Source organism: Xiphophorus couchianus, chromosome 9, assembly GCF_001444195.1.
Source record: "Xiphophorus couchianus chromosome 9, X_couchianus-1.0, whole genome shotgun sequence".
Classification (NCBI taxonomy): domain Eukaryota; kingdom Metazoa; phylum Chordata; class Actinopteri; order Cyprinodontiformes; family Poeciliidae; genus Xiphophorus; species Xiphophorus couchianus.
Genome location: NC_040236.1, coordinates 385,355 through 409,744, shown reverse-complemented (window position 1 = coordinate 409,744; position 24,390 = coordinate 385,355). Strand labels below are relative to the sequence as shown.

General features: G+C 39.9%; 2 protein-coding genes across 3 annotated transcripts; both read left to right on the top strand.

The window, feature by feature from the left end:
• Positions 1–4,662: 4,662 nt before the first annotated feature.
• pde6d (phosphodiesterase 6D, cGMP-specific, rod, delta) lies at positions 4,663–14,419 on the top strand. Its single transcript, XM_028028665.1, has 5 exons — positions 4,663–4,970; positions 7,748–7,836; positions 8,672–8,797; positions 11,253–11,358; positions 12,937–14,419. The coding sequence occupies exons 1-5, from the start codon at positions 4,921–4,923 to the stop codon at positions 13,016–13,018; spliced, it is 453 nt and encodes a 150-aa protein (XP_027884466.1). The 5' UTR covers positions 4,663–4,920; the 3' UTR covers positions 13,019–14,419.
• A 1,261-nt stretch (positions 14,420–15,680) lies between these two features.
• On the top strand, positions 15,681–23,088 carry LOC114151444 (prohibitin-2-like). 2 transcript variants are annotated; one of them, XM_028028661.1, is made up of 10 exons: positions 15,681–15,785; positions 16,212–16,344; positions 18,399–18,483; positions 18,587–18,666; positions 19,209–19,393; positions 20,492–20,621; positions 21,279–21,382; positions 22,250–22,327; positions 22,398–22,477; positions 22,874–23,088. In XM_028028661.1, the coding sequence occupies exons 1-10, from the start codon at positions 15,765–15,767 to the stop codon at positions 22,896–22,898; spliced, it is 921 nt and encodes a 306-aa protein (XP_027884462.1). In that variant the 5' UTR covers positions 15,681–15,764; the 3' UTR covers positions 22,899–23,088. The 2 variants fall into 2 exon arrangements, with proteins under 2 accessions (XP_027884462.1, XP_027884463.1); XM_028028662.1 differs by lacking the exon at positions 15,681–15,785 and adding an exon at positions 16,105–16,123.
• The last annotated feature ends 1,302 nt before the right edge of the window (positions 23,089–24,390 follow it).

Here is a 24,390-nt window from a genome sequence, read left to right as displayed (position 1 = left end):
GCAATAATCTTATGTAAAAATTCTCAAGGCTTTTATTTTGAAATTTTCAGTATGTTTCATTTCAAAGGGCCAAACTAATACCATGTGTAACAGTGCTTTTGATGAAAAAGTCAAATAAAGCCAAAAAGAGCAATTACATAATGTAAAAATATTCAAGGCTTTTATTTTGAAATTTTCAGTATGCTTCATTTCAAAGGGACAAACTAATACCATGTGTATCAGTGCTTTGGATGAAAAAGTCAAATAAAGCCAAAAAGAGCAATTACGTCATGTAAAAATATTCAAGGCTTTTATTTTGAAATTTTCAGTATGCTTCATTTTAAAGTTCTGAACTAATACCACGTGTAAGAGTGCTTTGGATGAAAAAGTCAAATAAAGCCAAAAAGAGCAATTACGTCATGTAAAAATATTCAAGGCTTTTATTTTGAAATTTTCAGTATGCTTCATTTCAAAGGGACAAACTAATACCATGTGTAACAGTGCTTTGGATGAAAAAGTCAAATAAAGCCAAAAAGAGCAATTACATGATGTAAAAATATTCAAGGCTTTTATTTTGAAATTTTCAGTATGCTTCATTTCAAAGGGACAAACTAATACCATGTGTAACAGTGCTTTGGATGAAAAAGTCAAATAAAGCCAAAAAGAGCAATTACATGATGTAAAAATATTCAAGGCTTTTATTTTGAAATTTTCAGTATGCTTAATTTTAAAGTTCAAAACTAATCCCATGTGTAACAGTTACTGAGTTAAATCAGTTATATACAGCCCATAGCAGCAATTAGTTCTAAAGGCCAGTTCAGTCCTGATCTGTTTCAACTGAGTATTCCACTATATATAGAACTACAGTGATGCGTATTTGTAGTCCTAATCAGCAGCCAATAGCCTCTTGAGTTCCGTTGCTATGGTAAATAATGGTCTCAGCAGGTGTGAGCTGTGAGTCATACATGCTCAAACACACAATTGTGTGTTTGAGCCAACACGTTTTACTGAAAAAAAGCATTGGAAACAAATCCTTCCTGTTCGGGAACCGTAATACATATTCGAAAAGCGTTTGGAGCGTATGAGAGGGCAATGTGTCTTCTGCGATAGTCCCGAGATTCATATCTGTACCTCACTCAGAACATTTACAGCGATAAGAGAAAGAAATGTTGTGCCCAGATCTGAACCGAGATCGGCTGTCACTCTAATTTTAGGAAAAATGAGAAACTTTGGGTCGCTTAGAGACAAATTGTGGACAAACCGTAATTGGTATCGACGAGCCGTCTTCACTTTCGAAGAGATCACAGACATATCTACAAAATGAAATTTGAATGGCATTTCTCGGTGAATTTGTGACGACACAGAAAATCCTCAAAAATAGGGTATTTCCAGGATTTTTCCCATTGACTTATAATGGGGTTTTTTTCGTAGTTTTTTGCGAATTATGTCGCCACGTTAACCCCAAATCCCACCAAAAGTAATAACTCCAATGGCGTGAATTTTCTGCACGTTTTGACACCTCATTTGTAGGTGTGCACCCAGCGGTATGAGCCGCATTAACGGTTACGGAAGAAAAATAAAGAATACTAGAAAATTTCGGAAGAAATTTAGCCGGGGCCTGCCAAGGCGCGCCCGTCAGGTTCGGGCCCGGCGTCGTCACGCCACAAATTGGCATCGACGCTAAAGAACGCCGCGACGTAATCAGTGGCACGCGGAGAACCGCAAGAACGTTAAGTGAGGCGGACGTGCACCATTCAGTACGATTTAAAATGTTGTCAAGGCTTTTATTTTGGAAGTTTTGTTAAACTTCATTTCAAAGGGCCAAACTAATCCCATGCGTAATAGTCCTTGGGTTAAAATAGTTATATAATGCTCAAAACACAAGTAGCTGATGTAAAAATATTCAAGGCTTTTATTTTGAAATTTTCAGTATGCTTCATTTGAAAGTTCCGAACTAATACCACGTGTAAGAGTGCTTTGGATGAAAAAGTCAAATAAAACCAAAAAGAGCAATTACATGATGTAAAAATATTCAAGGCTTTTATTTTGAAATTGTCAGTATGCTTCATTTCAAAGGGCCAAACTAATACCACGTGTAACAGTGCTTTGGATGAAAAAGTCAAATAAAGCCAAAAAGAGCAATTACATGATGTAAAAATATTCAAGGCTTTTATTTTGAAATTTTCAGTATGCTTCATTTTAAAGTTCTGAACTAATACCACGTGTAAGAGTGCTTTGGATGAAAAAGTCAAATAAAGCCAAAAAGAGCAATTACGTCATGTAAAAATATTCAAGGCTTTTATTTTGAAATTTTCAGTATGCTTCATTTCAAAGGGCCAAACTAATCCCATGTGTAACAGTTACTGAGTTAAATCAGTTATATACAGCCCATAGCAGCAATTAGTTCTAAAGGCCAGTTCAGTCCTGATCTGTTTCAACTGAGCGTTCCACTACAGTTAGAACTACAGTGATGCGTATTTGTAGTCCTAACCACCAGCCAATAGCCTCTTGAGTTCCGTTGCTATGTTAAATAAGTTTCACACCAAGGTGTGAACTGTTAGTGAAAGAGCCTGAGAGCCTCAGAAAATCCTGTCGCATGACTTTGCTCTGAAGCACCGTGACAGAAAACCGTACGGTCTAGATAAATTTCGAAAACATTTTACCGGAGCAGACATGTGTATCAATGTGAGGACCGATTTTGATACCAATCGTGCGATATTTGTGGGCGTGATGGCGATTTCAAAATTATTTTGGGCTCAAAAAACCTGTTCATTTCTCACTCTAGCCGAGATGGGCTCTCACTGTAATTTTAGGAAAAATGAGAAACTTTGGGTCGCTTAGAGACAAATTGTAGACCAACCGTAACTGGTATCGACGAGCCGTCTTCACTTTCGAAGAGATCACAGACGTATCTACAAAATGAAATTTGAATGGCATTTCTTTGTGACGACACAGAAAATCCTCAAAAATAGGGTATTTCTAGGATTTTTCCCATTGACTTATAATGGGGTTTTTTTCGCAGTTATTTGCGAATTATGTCGCCACAATACAGAATTATAAAGAGACACTTTGTTGGGAGAATAGTAATAGGTTCCTGCCATTGCTTTGCATGGCAGGCCCCAATAACTTCCAACATAAGCTCCCAGCTCCATCAAACTTCATTTGTATCATCACAGACCAGAGCTCATCACATTCACGTGGTCAATTGGTGACATCGGCCCTGAGCAGTTAGAACAGTCTTTCTTTCTGTTGGAAGAAAGACTGTTCTAAATCATACATGTATTATCCTATTTGCAGTAAACTTGTTAGGCTTGACCTTTGTTGGCTTCTAAAGAGCCCAATAGCTTGAAATTGCAATTCTGTTCAACTGCGCTTGTGCATCGTCAGGGAGCGCTGCAGAAGACATCAGTGTGTGTCGCCTGGCAGGCGGCTGCGGGAACTGCACGAGAGCGTTGGTGGTGTCAAGAGCTTGGTGTTGCTGGAACCCCCACGGTTGCCACAAGGCCGGAGGTGCGCTTCGCTGCAAGGGCCTCCAACGCCCTTTGCGGCTTTAATTGATCATGTAACTGAAGCCCAATGGTCTTGGTACGGGGTCAAACTTGTTTTTCTTTGAATGGAATTATATTCAGTCAATATGACACAGGTGTATGGAGCAAAAACGATGACACTGTGGCATATATAATGTACGGCATATATTTCACACCCGAATGTATACTTTTATTGTGAAGGGGAGAAGGTGAGGTGAGAAGGCACCAACAGTTTTACTTCATTCTATTTTTGGTTTTGATTGGAAGACATTGAGAATAAAACAAGACTCAAATTATATTTTCGTCTTTTTCTGCTGACTTCCACAACGCCGTCTCTTTTCAATTGATATTGAAAAGAGAATTGGCTTCTTAAAATAAAACATTGTCCTCATGTATGCTTCACCCTTTATCAATGACAGGTTTCCAGTGTCACTGCAGTGTTCTTTCAGCTCATTATTTTGGAGTTGGGTTAAAAAGATTCCCTCTTCACGGACCTTCCATTTTTTAAAAATATGAATGTAATCATGTTTTATGTTGAGTCTCTCTCTATATATATATATTTATTAATCAGGCTCTTTGCTGCTCTTCCCCCGCTCTTTCTGCTGCTATACTGATTTAACAGGACCTTCTGCTCCAGCGGAGCTTCATTTTCTGAAGTTTTATGTATTTCAAGTGTCTCCATTGGGTGGCTTGATTTTAGTTTAATTGTAGCCCTTAAGTATTTTTCAATTGACAATTTTGGCCCATTTGACAAAAAGTTTGGACACCTCTGATATCCAATCGTCCAACCTCTGATGTCTAATGCTCAATAGTTTGAATTTCTGCTTTGGAACCTTCATTAGCATGTTCATTCATGTCCAAAGGAATTGGGAATATAATTTATGTCATTTTATAGTTTCAATGTGAAAACTGAGTTCTGTCCGTTATATATTTTATTAGTTGTTCCCTCTGTAATGTTTCAGTGACTTCAGCTAGAAAGGCTGGTGATTGAAACATTTTAAATCCACCCAAAATGAAGTCACCCTGATTTTAAAGTTCAAATTTTATCTTTCCAAGGAATGCAGCGTCGTTGTGACGTCGAACCTGATGACCCGTTAATCTATTTCGTCCCGCCCACCTGTGACATTCTGCGTGTGATTGGCTCGTTCTCGCTGCTATAGCTTGTAAATTGGCTGAGGCTACTGTCTGTTCACTCAGAGCGTGTTTAGCCAATTCCATTAGTGGAATCGGATTTATCCTGTAGTCCAACTGTTCATGGTTCATTGTTGGGCCTGTTGGTTCCGCTATTCCAGGACGAGATTTAGTTAGCTCGGCTAAAGTTGACGGCTGTTTAGTGGGGGGTTTTCTCTTTTTTTTTTTTTTTTTAAGCAAATTCTGGAGAATCCGTGAAACGCTAAGAGGAACCACTCCCGAAATGTCTTCGGACGAAGACAGGGCCAAGGAGATACTAAAGGGTTTTAAATTGTATCCTTTTATCAGCTGTGATGTAAGGCTCAGGATGCAGTAAGCTAGCAGGTAGCTCGGTTAGCTGAGCTGCTGCGGCTCTGCTCACAACTCTTTTCACCATGGCTCATCTGTGGAAATGGTGGCCTGTCGGCAGGATGTGGGGCTGCTTCTGGTGGCCTTGTTGTTATCTTGAATGAGCTTGTTGGGTTGAATGAGCCCGAAGTGGCAGTCACAGATCGCGTGTTAGATCCACCTTGAAGGCAGATCTGCAGAACTAACAGTCATGTCGATTCCTGCTGGGGTTTGTTGACTGTCTGAACTTCTGAGTCCATGTGCCTCTGAAGCGTGAAATATAGCGTTCTGTCAAGTGTTGTGGTAAAATCTTTAAATCGGCCTGAAATGTCTGAATCTTAGTTGAGGGAGGGTTTTTTTGGGACGCTGGGTAAATAAACTTAGTCTTCATAAAGCGCTCATATTCATGATGAGTGACGCGGAGAGGAGCAGCTTTTGCTCTGGGCTTTCAGATAGAGATTAGGTGTCCATCCCAATTCTAATCCGGAAAATTTGAATAGGAGTAGAGTCTGCTGTTGGTGCGCAGAGAACACGGAAAGTCTGAACAGTAGATTTCAGTATGTTAGGGCTGCTGGATGTAAATTCTGAGAGACTTGTTGATGAGATACTTGCTTACAACTAGGATACTGTTGAAGTTGTAGTTTAAAATGTTTTTATAACGATGAATTTGATTTACTGTCAGATGTAGAATATCAGATGGACAGTCCTTAGCTAATTTCTGGGGAAAATACTTAGTGATATTCTGGTAATAGACATGCAGTTTATATTTCTATTTTTGTTCTCTCTGAATAAAAATAAAATTATAGAGAGTTGATGTTTATATTTGCTGGTGCTCTCCCTTTAATTCCATTCCAGCTTACAACCTGTAGCAGCATGACTGCAGTGACAGCTCAGGATAACCCAACCTGATTAACATGCTGCTGAAGCCAGATTTACTTTGCTGGTAGCTGCTCTTCAACTTGTCAGACATCCACATGTGGCTGAGCTGCAGCTGTCTAAACACTACTGATAACAATATCAGCAGTGCTCGGCAGCACTACTGATGGTGTCTAGCACTACTGCTAGACAATTATAATAAGGTAATAAATACCTTACTATTTCAGAATAAGATATGAGCCATATCTTATATAATAAAGGATATGAGCCATATCTTATTCTGAAAGATATGGCTCATATACAGGGAGCATAGAAGATGAGATGGTAGTAGTTGTGGTGGAATCAAAGCCTGCAGAACAAATGAACTGCAGTGTTTTCAGTATACATTTTTTACGGGGGTCTCTAGGAGCTCATTAGATTTCATGTGTAACTCCTAATGTATCTGCAACAGCTGCTGGAGAGGAAGCAGGGAAGCTGGAAACTAACCTCAAATAAACCAAGAATGATTCTTCATAATCTAAAGTCATGTTGTTGAGCTCTACAGAGCTCTGCTCATGAACTGATGTTGGAGGCAGGTGTGCTGCAGTAGAGGGACAAGATTTTTTAGAACTGGCGTTTGAGAGCCCTGCTCTAGACCGTGTTATCGTCTCAGGCTCCGGGATGGACTGCTGCCTATCCCCAGTGATGATTGGCTGACAGATCAGGGTGCTCTGATCAACCAATCATCCTGAAGTGTGCAAGTAATTTATTGGTTTGTACAAGTAAACTGAGAATAAATTCTGATAAATGTAAGAAGTAGCTGAAGAGAATCAATTTAGTAGATAAATGATGAAACCTTGAGGCAGAAATGTGAGCCTAAACAGAGCCCTTTGGTTTGTAGGTAGAAGTTGTTGCAGCAGCATACTACCTCATGTTCAGGTCTCTCTCACTCGACAAAACCAACACAGCCTCAATATCAGTGTACATTATTATCACTATAGATAACCAAACTACCATATTTCATGAGCAACAGAAAAAGGTCATGGAACCTGAGTCCAGATTTACTGTCTTTCAGAGCAGATGAAGTAGGCTGGATGATAAATAACAGTATATATTGCAATAGACACATGATCAATATCAATAGATGAAACATGCAACAAAATATTCAGTATATAGAATATTCACTCTCTTCATTTGTGGTTTATGGAGGATGAAGAAGCATTTCCACACAGAGTTCAGACCTGAACCTCATTCAGAACCTTTGGGAAGCTTTGAGCAGTGGTCAGTTTCTCCCATCATCAGTACAAGACCTTGGTGAAAAATTAAACAAGATTTCTATCAGAGAGGTAGCATGTTTCCTCTTAACATTCCAGACTGTCTTTGTCGAAGCAGGAACAGTTGGAGAACATTTTGAGTATTTGCCAGAATTAAAATATGAAAACAAAAAAAACAAGGAGAGAAATGAGCCTGTAAAAGCTGGTAAAGGGCAGGCTGGAGATGCTATGTGACGAACAAATGAGAGGGTGGAGCTCATTAATGAGAGTAGATTCTGAAATCTACCAATCAAGACATGCAGAAGGAAAAAGACTTTTATTTCGGTAAGAACTAGTAGTTGTTGAAGTGAACTAGCTGAGGCTAGGGACATCCTATCATCATGGACTCATTATTATTTAACCCTGGGACTGAGCCTGGTTGATCAAATGAGTTACTTGGATTAGGCCAGTGGTGGATGTTTGGAATGTGGGATTCTTTGCCAATCTCTCATTTGAACTCCAAGCCAGAGAAATCACTGTGAAAGCAGAAATGGTTTCTAAGAGTTTTGGATTCCTGTTGTTTTTGTTTTTTGTTGCTTAACGTTTTCTCAATAGAAACTGGATGAATCTCCGCGATGCAGAGACGGGGAAGGTGCTGTGGCAAGGAACAGAGGATCTGTCTGTACCAGGGGTAGAACATGAAGGTATGTACTCGGTACATATTTTATTAAATGCATAAGTTTGGTTGCTAGGCTAAGATAGGAAACGTGATTAGCAGGTAGCCTCAGTCAATGAGGTTGGGATGACATTCGAAAACACACAGGACCCTCTGAAGACAAAGTTATTTTGTATCTTAAAATTTGACCGGTCAGTCGGCCATTTTACACGCGTATCTCTAGTGAGGTCACTGGTGCCTGTCACCTGGCAAGAGGTGGGGTTACCCTGAACAGGGGTTACCCTGGAATAATTAGTTGCAGACAAAGTAATTAGTCTGCAACTAATTATTTCGAGTGGGCTGTGGTATGGGAGATGCAACTAATGTAATACTAAAAATCACAGCCAAATCAACTTCAGAAAACTTCTGAACTTGTGTCTTATTCCAATCCTCGAGAGCTAAAATAAACTGGAAGGTCATTTTTAACAGGTCTTTAGGACTTCATGAGTAGTTTTGTCCTTTATTTTACCAGGTAGGTTGATTGAAAACAAATTTTCATTTTTAACAACAGTCTGTTGAACCTGGTCCTTGCGATTTGTTATGCAGTCCTGTTGGTGGTAATGCACATATCATTTTTATGTAAGTTTTAATAACTTGTTTTTATTCATTATAAATTATTCATGATAAATTCTGAATTAATTCAACACCACTTCCCACTAACTTTCTTCCACATGGTACATAAACAAACTGCTTCTGGTTTCTGGTTTCCAATGTGCTTGTCCCTCCATCTTGACCAGATAGTCAGTCTTAGGATTGCTTCTTAAATGAGCTGTCTTTAGATTATTGTGATTAATTAATTTTTTGACAATTTGACTTTTTTTTAGCTCGTGTCCCAAAGAAGATCCTGAAATGTAAAGCTGTTTCCAGAGAGCTGAACTTCTCTTCCACTGAGCAGCTGGAGAAGTTTCGGTTGGAGCAAAAGGTTTTCTTCAAAGGACAGTGTCTAGAAGGTAAGCAGTGATGGTGCTGCCGGCGATAGCAGTATCCTCCACTTATTTCATACAGACACTAATAAGTTACATATTCATGTTTCAACACAGATTATGGCAGCATGTGGAATTAAAGCCCAAATTAAATTATAAGATAATTTATCTTTTACGGTGCCAGTAATGCCGAAATTAATAGTAAATAATAAAGACATTTTATTCTGATTTAGTAATGTAATTATATTAGTTGTTTTACTACCCCCACGCCACTAGAGGCAGTATCAGGCCCGAAAAGGTGCAACTAAGGAGCAGATTTAGAAGTTCACCGAAAGCTACAGAATTTCTTGAGCTGTGATGAAGTTAATAAAAGAGAGAAGTTCAAATACATTCTGAGAGTGAAAATCCTTCCTAAAGGTGAAGATATATCACAGATTTCAAAAGAAAATAAAAATGGGAGGCCACGGATAATATAGGAAATGGCGCCTCCTTCATTTCCGGAGTGCAATGGTCCCATTTCCAAATAAGGTATGAGACTGACAGTGGTCCGTCCCCGCCCCTTTCTGTTTGCTGCAGCGAGGTCCTTCTCGCAAAATGAGTAAGAAACAGAACAGATGTCTTTGGAAAGTTTCTTTGCGAAGGTGAAAAGGCCCAGAGAAGAGACAGGAGAATGGATTTATCCCAGTAGGTGATTCCCACATTCCAAGCTCTGCATGATATGCGGCGACTGGTTCGCTAATGAAGGAATGAAGCTTCAAACTGCTTCGCCACGAGGAGACCAAGCATCCTGTGCATAAGCAACACTTCAGGTGTCATTGTTTCTCATCACTCCCAGGTGGGACCGTCTCGTTGCAGAGAAACAAGCGAAGCATTCCCATTAATTTGTCGTTGTCGTGAGTTAAAATTTTCATGAAAATAAAATGTTCGTTTTTGTTGCGCATCTGAATCTTATTTTGAAGGGATGTGTAAACGTTACCATAGCGACCAGAGTCAGAGAGCGTTAGGGCAGTGGTCAAGACAAGAGTAGTACAGCTTATGAGTAGTACAGCTTATGAGTTATGATAAAGATTTATCTTATCTTATCTTATCATTTAGCCTCACGGCTTAATTATATGATTATGTTTTTACTGTTTTGATGTTTACAATGAAAACAATGGCCACAAAATAATGGATAAGTAGCTTACACTAATTTTAAAATCTTGCCGTGTGAACCAGGCTGTAGTACAAAATAATGTTGTGTTTTACTAGTCACAAATACAATCTACCGTACATGTAATGCACGTGGCTAGTGTCAGCGTCAAGCCCTGACTGAATGAATAGGCTTATTGTTTTAACCTCACGTTAATGATGGATAGCTGAAAAGTTACCAGGTTTATCAACTTCCAGTTTCCCTCCAGCTCCTCTCCTTGTCATTTCTGTTGATATTCCTTGTACGAAATGTTGAATAAACATTTATGCTGTTATTTTCCACATATCATCTCTGATGTCCACTGAACTCTCGGTTGCGCGATGTCAACTGTTTGGGATTTCCCTCCTTGCTTATGTCACCACGCTTTCTGATTGGCTACCTGTCACATTAAACAGACTGTATTCACGCTCCTGGTCAAACCCCACACACTGCGATTGTCAGGACAAGACAATACTGCAATAGTCGGGACAAGACAATTCAACATGTTGAATATGCCCGATTTTAGATCGGAGCGGTAACACACTGCAGGATGATTGGCTACAATTATCGCAAGTGACAATCTTAGAACTCAGAACGTTCTAAGATTGTCGTAAGGTGAAAGTCGGGGCAAAAAATTTTAAATTGTGCGATGTGACCTATGCTTTAGTGGGCACACCAACATGCAGAAGCCTTGTCTGATGTTCCCTCCCTCCTCCCCCCGCCCCATAGCACTCCCTGCCGGGCCACAGTAAAATGGCCAAGCCTTGACCAAAGGTTGGGGACCACTGCTGTAGATGGTTTTGGCTAGCGCTGCTCCACCAAATCCTGACGGCTCTCCAGTGAGACTCAGCACTAGAAAGTACAAACACCCAGTCAGTTATTTCTGTTCTGTAGGCTGTTGCATCATAGCTGCCATTTATGCCCAGAAATATTAACTGAAGAATATAAGCATGTTGGATGCAACTGCTACCACATGTAGTAGTAAATGAAGCAGCCTGGTGTAATCCAGGGGAAAGAACTCCAGAAGGGGTGACTAAAGGAAGGCTGGAGGAGGCTGAGTGAACTGAAATGAGCTGGCCGTGTCTGCGTGTTGGAAGGCGGTCCACAGGGGCTCGCTGCTGGGAGTGATGTTCCAGGAGGGCCCTGGGGCCACCATGGTATCCACATCACAACATGTTATGTTGCTGGTTTCCAGTAGATGCAAGAACAGGCTTTATGGAGCATGAACACTGTTAATGACTGTTGTAATATGTGGGATTGTTACTGTTAATGAAGGGATGATGGAGCTCTTTGGGGTTTTCTCTCTGTGTGCAGAATGGTTCTTTGAATTTGGTTTCGTCATCCCAAACTCCACCAACACATGGCAGTCTCTGATAGAAGCAGCTCCTGAGTCCCAGATGATGCCAGCCAATGTCTTAACGTAAGACAGCTGTCTTCTCTTCTTTCTGTTTCAGTTCAGACATCACTCATTCTGAATACGATCATGTTGTGTTTATGCCTTTTGAATTTTGCTACTATTTAAATGCTTATGGTATTTGTTTTTTGCCTTGGAGACAGAATTACTACATATTTCCTTTTTATTTAAATCCGTTTCTTTTTTCATCTCTCTCCAACGTACACTAAGATACCCTACGTGGCCAATATACTATTGGATAATTACTGCATTTCAGAAAATTGTCTTCTAATTGCAGTAAGTTATTTAATCCCAGCTGATGCGAACATTAGCTTCTAATTTCTTAAACAACCATGTAGAAGGATACATTCTGTGGTTATGGAAGGATGTTTGTCTGTTTAAGAAGGAATCACTGGCATCAATCAGAGGAAACATTTAAGGAGATGCAGAAATGAATAAACTTGGGTTGAGAACCGTCCAATGTATAATTAAAGACTGGAAGAATAGTGAGGAACCATCGTCTATGAAGAAGAATTGTGGTCTGAAAAATATGTTGAACGATTGTAACTGGTGATGACTTTTAAATGCTTGATGGCATCAAATCAAAGAAAAACAACAGTAGAACAAAGTTCAATGTTTGATAGTTAAAGTAAGAGCATTTCTATATGTACAGTGTGAAGGGAACTCAAGAGATTGTGGTGAACAGCCATAAAAAAAACACTTACAGGTGAGGTTATCTGGAGAAAAAAAATCTTCATTCTGCAAGGAAATCTTAAGATTGGACTCTATAGCAATCTCAAAAGGTCATGTGATCTGACGAGTCCAGATTTACCCTCTATCAGAGTGATGGGCACAACAGGGTAAGAAGAGAGGCAGATGAAGACCTATAACAGGACTCCAGACTAATTGGGGCCAATTTTTTTTCATTTGTTCCAAACCTGCTCTGCCATAACATATAGATGAAGCCAAACATTTATGTAAGCTGATCCTGAACCACCTGGCCAATAAATCTGCTGAGCTGGTCACAAGTTAAAGAGACAAAACAGAAAATTCTGCAGAGTGTACTCATCCAGTTAGTCGACTTAGCATTAGCTGCAGGCAGAGTGAGTGGAGGGTGGAGGACTTAACTCCACCTGCGATTCTTTCTCTCCTTGTTCTACAGAGAAGGAAAACGTTTCTTCTCATGTTCTCTCCTCCCTCTCACTTTTTTATCCTCAGCACATAGGGGTCAGGTCATCAGTTGCATTTGAATGCTGCCAGGACTCTCACACCAAGCTACATTAAAAACCAAGGATGTTGCAGGTGTGGTCTTGAGTCCATCATGTCTGAGACGGAGACAGCACCAGGACTCATGTACCAAAACATCGCCTTCATGCTAAAAAGTTTGGAGCCATTTAATTTAAATGCTTAAGAAGAGATTTTTAATAACGAGGAGGTCTGTGAAACCTGGAGCACTGCCACACCTGCATGGAGAACTGTAGCAACAGTGGTTGGATCTGAAACCATGAGAACCAAGTTATTGGTCGGATTGCTGCTGTAGAAATAAAGCTTTGATTTTCTTAGAGCAGAACGATCTCATTTACACTTTCATGTCTTGTGTTTCAGTGGTAATGTGATCATAGAGACAAAGTTCTACGACAATGATCTTCACGTGAGTACTTCCAGGGTTCGGCTTTTCTACATCTGACATCTGAGCCTTGACCTCTGACCTTCCAACCTGCTGATGTCCTGCCAAGATCCAGAAATAAACCATGGAAGTTAGCTACAGTCTGTGGCCGTCACCTGTTATACAGTCATGGATCAGCATGTTTAGGCTGAGCCCTCTGTGCTGCCACCATCACTTCAGTGAACTTTGTGTTTTGTTCCATTTTCTTTTTGGAGAAGAGAAATTAAGAAGAAAAAAAATCCCTGATTCTGAATTACGTCTCTATGTTGTTCCTTCTAATCCTTTGCTTGATCTGCAGGACCACTAATTCAGGTCAAGCTATGAATAAAAATGAGCATTTGCTCAGGAACACAGTGACAGACATCTGCCTTTATATTGAAGAGAAAGTCAGAGAAAATGCTCATAATGTTTTCTAGTTCTAGTTTAAAGCTGACATGCACTCCATTAAAATTAGCCTAAACTATGAAAGATAAGCCAAGATGAGTTCAGTTCTTGGATTACATTTTAAACACACACACATACACAATGTACTACACAACTCATTATAAGACACACATTCTCATTTTTCTTAAAGCTGTCCTCCATTACCTCCAGAAGAGGGCAACAGCTCTTATGTTTCCATGTTGTGTTGACTAGAACTAGTGGCCCTGTACCTGCTTTGCTTTGTTCACCAAACTCTCTCTTGTGAAATTAGTCACTTCTTATTTAGCACCTGTTTGTCCACTACTAAAGGGGGGGAGGGGGGTGAATTGTGTCACTACCCCCCTCTTCCCCTGTGTATACATCAAATCTCTGAGGCGCTGATAGAGACTGACAGACGGTGAGATGGCAGTCCTGATCTGAGCATCGAAACTGTCTGGAGAACATCCAGGGGACTGGGCCCAGGTCAGGGTTTGTTCTGAAGAGGACGCCCGTCTCTGGGCTGCCTCTTGAGGGGGGGCATACTTCTGACAACACTTATACACTACAATAGTTGTAGGTTTCAGAGAAATCAGCTTGTAACACAGTCAAACATACAAAGCACTGAATTATCCGGATTGTCTCGAGTTAACTTTAAATACTGTTGAGATGTTCTTGGAAGGTAGTTTGTGTGACGTTCACCAGCAAACCAATAGTTTTTTGCAGTTATTTTGCTCCTTTGCTTTAATGTCAAAGATCAACTTGATTCAGAGGTTAAACTTCTTAATTTGTCTGATGTAGATAATTCATCAGCTTGTTTTTGTATGTAGCTATGTCTTCTTCCATCAGATGGTACCAACTGTTAATGTCCTGTCTGCAGCCTGGCTCTACATTCTGATTTGGACATTGCATCAATTCATTGTGTTTCTGTTTTTCTTAGCTTTTGGAAGAGCTGTGTAAAATAGCCGCGTGTTTTAATATGACAGGATTTATGGATTAAAGTCATACAATGTTGTAATAACATGATGTGTGTGTTTGTTCCTTACTGTGTTGTTCTCTGAATATAATTTTGTTTTAAATTCTAAAACAATTTCTGTATCTGGAAGCGTATCTGATCTGCTTAAATATTTCTATGATCAGCTGTACTGATTAACTTCAGTTTTATGTGGTCCTCTAAATATGCACTCCTTGAACTGTGGTTCATCTTAGCTGTTCTCTAAATTGATAGTGTTATATATTTTATAATACTACCACAGTTATACAAATATAGTAGTCATAACTGTGGTAGCTGTAACATCACAAGTTCGAATCCCTGCCTGATGACCTTTGCCGCATGTCTTCCCTCTCTCTCATTACCCACTTTCCTGTTTGACCTCTCTCAAATAAAGACCAGTAGAGCCAATTAAACCTATAAAAACTGATAATTAACTGATCAGTTCCTACCTTCAGACAGTCAAACTGAATGCACACTTCTTATGTCTCAGGTTTCTAATGAGAACTAGCAAACCTGCTGTTTGTCAGAACAGCCAGTTTGCTGTTCTGAGACAGATGAGCAGTAATAGCCTGAAAAAAGAACAATGACTCAAAAAAAGTTCTGGCAGAGTTGAATTCTAATGTTGGGTCCTATCCACCTTCCGATTCTGTTGCATTGTTTCTACTTACCAACATTTTTAGTGTTTGTTGTCAATCTTTGAAACTTAGTTTTGTTTATGAGGAACCCAATGAGAGGCTAGATCCAGGACAGGAGCTGCGTTCTAGTTTCAGGGACCTCCATGATGTCATTTCCTGCTGGCAGGAGTGAAGATAATGCTCCTGTTGAGGTTCCTGAGCTGGTACCAGTCTGGTTTTGGACCAAGTAAGGTGCCTTTCAGCTGTATTGTAGCAGATAATTTTTCATGTTTAAGCCAGATATTTACAATTTCAAATTATGATTAACAAGCCTCTTAGTTTTAGTTTCAGAGATATTGATGATGACTTGGACACATTGAAACACTGAACATTCATTCTCAATTCCCTTAAAGATACAACTTTCTTTAAGTCATCAAATTACTGTCAAGATAAATATTATATTAGTAAACCATATCAATGTATGGAGCCCCTAAAGGAACATTGAAAAAATAAATAAATAAATGAACTTTCTCGTGCGCACCACATAAAGTTTATTTTTTGTTCAATGCCCCTTTCGGGACTTGATCCGACAGATCAGCCTCACAGTGTAGATGTTCCATCGGTTCCCTAGTGCTATTACATTTCTACATCGTTAGGGGGCAGCACAGTGAACGGTATGGCGATTTCGTAAGAGGAAGAACTTCATGTTCCATTAAGCTTTGCGGTCTCGACCTTGGATATTACACCATCAAGCTGCAGCATGGGGGGCAAGGAGCCGAATGTGAGTACTTTAAATAAAGGTGACCCAACCAGTGTGTCCTTTCTTTTCTTGATATGTTATTAGTGGAGGTGCGCTGCTTACTGAGGGAAGGTCCACTCCATTAAAGGAGCCTTAGGTCGGCATGTTGGACTAGCTGCCTCTACTTTGCTAGCGTTAGCCTCCATTATAGCTGCATATGAGTTTGGTTTGGTCTGGAAACAGCGCCGTGCTCCTCAGAACTCTGTTTGGACGAACACTTCCAGTGTTCAGCCTGCTGTTCTCAGACTGGTTGTTTTACTCTAAAATTACTTTTGACAGGTTACTTTTCCTCTTAACTGACATCTTAAAACTTCTGACTGGTACTTTTATAAAATTATCAATTTAGCTTCATTTTAACACCTTGATGATCAACTCATTCTCATCACCTTTATTCATACAAACATGCAGCGCTTCATTCAGCACCTGAGGGACCTGACTGGCCGGATGTCTTCGTCTGGGGGCAAAGGAGCAGGACTGGGACTGAAGCTGCTGCTGGGAGCTGGAGCCTTAGCATATGGCCTTAAAGAAGCCACCTACACAGGTACATTGCCTTAACTGCCATCGGGCCGTTAAGGCAGGTCAGGTCAGGTCAGGGCCTAGGTTGGGCCCCTGTTCAAGCAGAACTGTTTGTCTTAATTTTCCACAAACAACTTGAGAGTAGCTTCCCCATCAGCTGGAATATCATAGAAAAGGAAATTTATTTCTACCTTGATATGTAGATGTTAATGTTTTCAGCCTTATTCTCATAGGGAACATGGGTATTGGTCATTGTGGTTGAGACACATTAGTGCTCCATAGTAATGGAAAGTTCAGCGAAAGAAAAAACATTGATGCCCACTAGGCCTGTCACGATAGCAAATTTTGCTCAACGATTAATTGTCTCAAAAAACTATTGCGATAAACGATAATATTGTTTGAAGACCTTTTTACACTGATTTAATGGAAATGACGTAATAATGCATGCGATTTCCTGCCAAAGATGGATACACTTTATTTTCATAAGAATATTTAACACTGGAGCTGATAAACAAAATAAACAAAACAACCAAAAACAAAATTGATTCTCAGTCTCCATTAACAAAAAATGTACTTGATAAAAACTAAACAACATAAAATCAAAGTGGAAATAAATACTGCATTCAACCAAAAGAGTGCAGATTATGAAGTCTGTATATTATGTTGCCCTTCAGTAATAATCAGATTTAAATAGAGAAAATGGGCACATCGACTACCTGATGCAATAATTCACACTACATGATTTTTTGCTCCTATTTTTCTCCTTGACAATCTTAAAACGTTGATCTTTCTAAGATTGTGTGGTGTGTTACGGTAGATCGTCGTTGCCGCTCCGATCTAAATCAGGGGTTTTCCCCGACTGGGATCTTTAACTACACCTGTTGAATGTGACAGGTAGCCAATCAGAAAGCGCGGATTCTCCTCAGTGTTTTCTGATGGGAAATTACAGAGGGGAATCCCAAACAGCTGACACGGCGCAACCCGAAGTCCAGCGGACATTGGAGGTGATATGTGGAAACAACATTAATGTTTATTCAACATGCAAAGAATATAGAAATGACAAGAGGAGGAGTTGGAGCTAAATTGCTACCGCAGTTGATAAACCCGGTAACTTTTCAGCTGTTCTTCGTTAACGTGACATAAACAGGTTCTAATGATTTTCATTCAGTCAGGACTTTACCCTGACACTAGCCACATGCACTGCAGGTAGATTGTAGTAAAGCATTGATTAATGCCCGGTTTTAAAATTAGTTCACTGGACTTGTAGCCATTATTTTGTGCCCATTGTTGGACACCACACGGCAGGACCGAACCCGATCGAACCGTTATATCTAGGATTTCTGTCGGCTAATGTGTGGTCTGTCAGGTTTTGAAAATGGGCCGACAATCGGCTGACAGCTCTAAGATCGTGTCGTCTGCGCTGGGCTTTACACTAAGGAAATGAGGAAGGGAGGGTCAGTGGAGAGCACTGGAGTTGAGCCTTTTTCATTCGGTGTCATCAACAGAAAGAGAAAAGGCCGGAAGAGACGATAATGCCGATAATTAAAACGAGGTCGATAGTTTTTATTTATCGTAGGATTAATCGATTTATCGTTTATCGCGACAGGCCTAATGCCCACATCTTCAATAGGATTGTCAAATAATGGAAAGCCTGGAGGAAGAGTGGAGAGAACCAGAATCTATTGCCGGTTGTCTCCAGTCAGAGAGGGTTTGGTTCTGGTTCTGGGTCGGGTCCACTGGGTTTTCTGAAGTCCAGTGAACTCAGCTACCCATCAGGATGGAGATGCTGATCTCATTTTCCAGCAGGATTTGGTCCTGACCCAGAGTACCAGGTCCTCCTCTATCTCCATGGTGTCACCTCCAGCTGTTGAACTATTTCACTGTGAGGAGAAGAATGTTTGTTTTGCTAAAGTGAACAGGAGCAGATCACACTCTGACCTGTTAGGATCCACTAGAATAAAAATTAGGGTTGGATTAACTCAAATAAACCAGTTTTGAGGTTCTGATTGTTTTTTGTGTTTTTGTCAGCAGTGTGTTTTAACTGAAACTTGTCCTGTGTGTGTGTGTGTGTGTGAGCAGTGGAGGGCGGCCAAAGAGCCATCATCTTCAACAGGATTGGGGGGATGCAGATGGACACCATTCTGGCTGAGGGGCTTCATTTTAGGTACACTCTGCTGCCCTCTGCTGGCTGGTCCTTCCAGCCAGCAGAGTGTTGTTGTTTGCTGCGACAGATTTCAAACAGCACCGTTCTAATGTCCATGCTGCAGGATCCCGTGGTTCCAGTATCCAATCATCTACGATATTAGAGCTAAACCTCGCAAAATCTCCTCACTGACTGGAAGCAAAGGTGATAAACACTAAACACACACCTACACACTGCTACTCAGGTACATTTTGTGTTCTTCAGCCAAGTAGAAATATTGTGAATTTTGTTACTAAAGTTAATATAAAATACTGTTAGGAAGCCGTACTTGTTCTACATTAAGAGCTTATTATGTTTTATAGTGTTTGATAAATATGAAATCCATGGTTGGATGTAAAAAATCTTATTTTTGCATGTGTTGTCTAATGTAAGAACTGCTAATTATAGTTTAGTGGAATTCGATTTAGAAATGGTTCCAGTACAGTCCAGCACTACTCTGCCTCTGTATACACACACAGTAACATTTTAGCTTTATTCATGTAGCAAATTAAAAAGTAAGCAGTGTTATGGAGTGTGTTGTAGTAACAGTCTCTCTGAGGTCAAGCTGTAGAAATTTAAACCATGAAGTTCATGGAACGTCTCTGCAAATGTACCTCAACACCGTTATGTAGGATAGCTTTACTGTTTCCTGCTTTTCTTTCACTTCATTAGAAATATGAGAAGTATGGATATTTGTGTTTGCGCAGATCTGCAGATGGTGAATATTGGAGTGCGGGTGTTGTCCAGACCCATGGCGTCCAGCCTGCCTGTAATGTACCAACAACTAGGGAAGGACTATGATGAGAGAGTTCTGCCTTCTATCGTCAATGAAGTCCTCAAATCTGTAGTGGCCAAGTTCAACGCTTCACAGCTCATCACACAGAGAGCACAGGTGCTGCTGACTCCCACACTGTCTGCCGTTTCATATTGCAGCACCGATAAATCAGCCCCAGTTCCCTTCATTTTGGGGGTATCAGCTGATCAGCTGATACGTGCATGAAGAATTGATCTGATCCTCACATGTCTGAAAATATCTGCTGTACTCTTTGCTCTGCAGTGAGAGGACAGCCTTACTAACTAGGTCACGTCTGCATGTTAACAAGTCGCTGCACTGTTAGTTTAGTGCCTTTATCATTATATTTAGTAACTTTTCAGAAAACAAAATTGGTATTGGTAGGCCTGTCGCGATAAACAATAAATCAATTAATCGCACGATAAAGTAAAACTATCGACCTCATTTTAATTATCAGCTTTATCGTTTCTTCCGGCCATTTTCTCTTTCTGTTGATAACACTGAATGAAAAAAGGCTCAACTCTGGTGCTCTCCACTGACCTCTCCCTTCCTCATTTCCTTAGTGTAATGCCCAGCGCACACTACACACACTAGCTTAGATCTGTCAGCCGATTGTCGGCCCATTTTCAAAACCTGAGAGACCACAAACTAGTTACTACAGTCTACCTGTAATGCATGTGGCTAGTGTCAGTCCTAACTGAATGAAACTCATTAGAACCTATTTATGTCACGTTAAGGAAGAACAGCTGAAAAGTTACCGGGTTTATCAACTGCGGTAGCAGTTTCGCTCCAACTCCTCCCCTTGTCATTTCTATATTCTTTGTACAAAATGTTGAATAAACATTAATGTTGTTTCCACATATCATCTTCAATGTCCGCTTGGACTTCGGGTTGCGCTGTGTCAGCTGTTTGGGATTCCCCTCTATAATTTTCCCTCAGAAAGCACTGAGGGGAATCCGCGCTTTCTGATTGGCTACCTGTCACATTCAACAGGCTGCGTTAACTCTCCCAGTCAGCAGCCTCGACGATCTACCGTAACACACCATAAACTACAGGATGATCGGTTACGAAATCACAAGCGACAATCTTAGAGAACGCCCAACGTTCTAAGATTGTCGTAAGGGGAAAATCGGGGCAAAAAATCGTGTAGTGTGAACTATTGCATCAAGTAGGTGAAACTGTTGTTGGTGTGTCCAGGTTTCCCTACTGGTGCGCAGAGAGCTTGTTGAGAGAGCAAAGGATTTCAACATCATTCTGGATGATGTGGCCATCACAGAGCTGAGCTTCAGCAGCCAGTACACTGCTGCTGTGGAGGCCAAGCAAGTTGGTGAGTCTGGACCTGTTGGCTAACATTCTACTGACACTGGAGAGAAGTGAAGCCACTAATGCGTGTTTCTATACAGTCAGGACCAAAGGTTTTCAGATGTAGGTTCAAAGTTCTTTTCCACTTTGGCCAACATGAGTCCTGAATCTGTGCAGCGAGCTAAAGATGAGGGTTTTGGTATTGAGACCTTCCAACCTGTAGGGTTTGGAGCTCATCGCTAAACATAGATATTTTAAAACCACAGAAAACATGCAGAAAGCTGCTTAAATATACAAGAGTTTAATTGTAATGCCAATAGAGATTTTTTCAACTGTAATGTTATACATTTTTAATCTGCCTTTTTCACAAAAAATATAAATAAAAACAGAAACATATTTTTTTCACAACTGATCCTCCACTTACTTAGATTAGCATTTATCTCTTCAGAGTGTCTCCCTTCCAATCACAAATACTTGCTGGTTAAATACAAATCATTTAAACTCTGATCCTGCCAGGGTTATGAATACTGTTGGACTTAACATGATATGAAAATATTCAGATTTAGTGAGCAGTGAGCACTTGATTTCAATTCCTAAGATTTACTGGAGTAGAACACCAAGCATTGAAGAAAATGATACCAAGAAGAGAGGAGTTGATCAAATACTGCTTATGCATCTTTAGCCCAGCAGGAGGCGCAGAGAGCACAGTTCTACGTTGAGAAAGCCAAACAGGACCAGAGACAGAAGATCATCCAGGCAGAGGGGGAGGCAGAAGCTGCTAAAATGGTAACTGAATGTGGACTGAAGCATATCCAGCTGTGTTTGTTTTTAATATGGAGTCCAACACTGGATGTTAGCTCAACATCCACAAGTCATCTTTAGTTGCTGTTAAAGCTGCAGTGTGTTACTTTTATAAAAAAAATAGTGTTTTACATTATTTGTATTTGTTCTGTCACCATATTGACTGAATAATGAAAATCTGAGAAACAATCTAGCTCTTCCACCTCCTCCCAGTGCTACTATCAGTCAAAAACAATCAGTCAAGAGGAGGGTCTTAGCGCTGTCAATCATGTTTGTGTACACACTGCTCATGCTCAGTTCTATTCCTCTCTGCTACACTAGTTCCCCACAGCAGATCCTGTCATCAATGCTCAGGCTAGTTAGCATAGCAACTGATGATGTCAGATAAACAGTTTTTCTGGAGTAGTGAGCTGTTGTCTGCTGGTAGCACATTTAGCAGCGCATACACCAGCACAACCTTCCTCTTGTCTCTGATTGGTTGTTTTTGACCAGGTAGCAGATGCTAATAGTAACATACGGAGGAGGCGGAGGAGCTTGATTTATTTGCCCTTCCCCCACAGATTATGGATCTCATATTATACTGTCATGACTAAGTAACAGTTTTTACAAACATGTAAGAAAAATTTTTTTTATAAAGGTTACATACTTTGACCTCCAAGTGCTTAATAATTGGCCTTTGACTTGATTAGTTCAGTCAAAGGCCAATGTTACCTGAAGGCATTTTCAACAATCTTCTTGATCAGAATGGTGATATGTTTACATCTCAGTATGTGAAAGGTCAGTTTTTGTGTGTTTGTGACCTTGCATTACACTTAAGCTTATGTTGACTAAGCACTAGTTGGTTTCTCTCAGTTGGGCCAAGCTGTGACCAAGAACCCTGGTTACCTGAAGCTGAGGAGAATCAGAGCAGCTCAGAACATTGCTAAGACGGTTGGTATGATCAGCCTCTTCAGGAGCTTTGCTGATGATGAGTTATGCTAAGTTGAGTGTCTGCTTCTAGGTGTCTGCATCTCAGAACAAAGTGTACCTTAATGCTGACAGTTTGGTTCTGAATCTCCAAGATCAGACGTTTTTCAACAGGTAAGTTCCACCGCCAGACTCAGCTTTACCTATCTGACTCTTTATCATACCTCCCTTTTCATTCTGAATGATTTCCAATTAACAAAAAGGCAACAAAGTAAAACCTGAAGAATCTTTAAGGATTGAAAGTGTGTTGGCATAGCAACATCTTTATTTCCTTTCACCTGGCATCACAGATGTTCTCTGGCTTTAGAGTTTAAATGCTGAGGCTCATCTTTGAAAGTTTAATATGTCGTTAATGAAGTTGCTAGCTGATGCCTGACCTGTTGGTCTCTCCCACCTGCAGCTGCTTTTTGATTTCATCACCCGTCAAACATCTTAATCTAAGATTCAAGGAGCAAAATCAGAGATTGAAAACCCTGCATTTTAGTTTATTTTATGCTGTTCTTTTTCCAGTTTTTCGACTGTTCTGAAGAAGTGAGGAGGACATGACCAGTAGCAGCACAGCAGACGTCTTATTAGACCCACAAAATCATCATCCATCAGTCTGGACAAGTGGGAAAGAACTGACTTTGTTTTATCTCCTGGAGATTTAGGAGTTGCTTTTATTACCTTTTGAAGTATGTACAATTATCTATGTGTAATAGAATAAAACTGGATTATGCACACTACCTCAGCCTAGTGCAGGAGCCTTATGTTAACAAACCTGTTTTAAATGACCGTTGCTTCTATCAGCAGTATTGGTAGGTTAAATCATTTTTACTCACTCTTTTTAATCAAACTAGGCTGCCTCATTTTTCAGCTTTAAACACATTTTCAATAAAAATCTTTGTCACATTCAGAGTAATCTTAATAGGCTGGTAGTTGAATTTTATACAACCTGAATTCCAGAAAAGCTTACATTCTTTAAATTTGGACAAAATGAAAACTAAGCTGATATTGTATTCAGTCAGACGATGAACAGGTTGAAACTGAGATTATCCATTAAATGAGTTAACTTCAAAGGTGAAACCTGCTACAGATTTGTACATGGTTGGAGAGGGCAACAAATGACTAAAAAAGAAAGATTCAGCTGGGAGAACATCTAGCAGGTCATTAGATGTATTGATACATCTAAAGTCACTAGGTGGCAGCAGTGTTCAAACTATTAGAGGTAATCTATACTAAAATACTGGTGTTAATGGAATTGAGAAGACGAGGGATGTTCTAAACACATCTACCACCATAGAGAAAAGGTGAAGTTTGACAGTGAAAAGAAAAACAATGGAGTTTAGTAAAGCAAGTATGACAGAGTTTTAGGTCCAGACTAAGATATTTTTAACTGAAAGAATAAAGTCATATTTGATATACTACAAAGTCATTAAGACAAGAAAATGTATTATTTATAACAGATAAAGCAATTATGTATTAAAACAAATGTATAAGAAAAAAGCTTTGATAGAGTGATTAAGATCTGACGTGACCAGCTGAGCAAGTCTGGTTTTTCCTTTGAAATAAGCAGTTCTTTAAATAACCGTTTCAAATCCTGTGGCTCATGATTTGATTCTGATGTGTTAAGGTTAAATATTTTCCTATTTGTAAGACCAATACCCACATTAACTTTACAAGACCCTCATTATTCCTCATTTACAACTTTGCTGTCATCAGAAAAACTCTTAGTCTGGCTCTACTTCGTCTTAGCTCTCAGAAAAAAGCCAGGATGTAAACAAAGCCTATTTACTGGAAGGTAAAATGTTATGCACTTTTCATCTCTTCTGACAAGCTGAAATATAAGCAATTTTGCACAAATTATTAAATATAGTCAGATTCACAATAGTGAGCCTCTCCCCTGGTCAGATAGCGGAGGACCTTATAATGTGGAGAAACAATTCATTACTTTAAACTAAATGTCACCAATACCAAATACAGGTGTATAGATTTTTACAAAGTCCAGTCCAGAAGCTCTAGTTGTCATTAAGTGGGTTCAGTCTCAT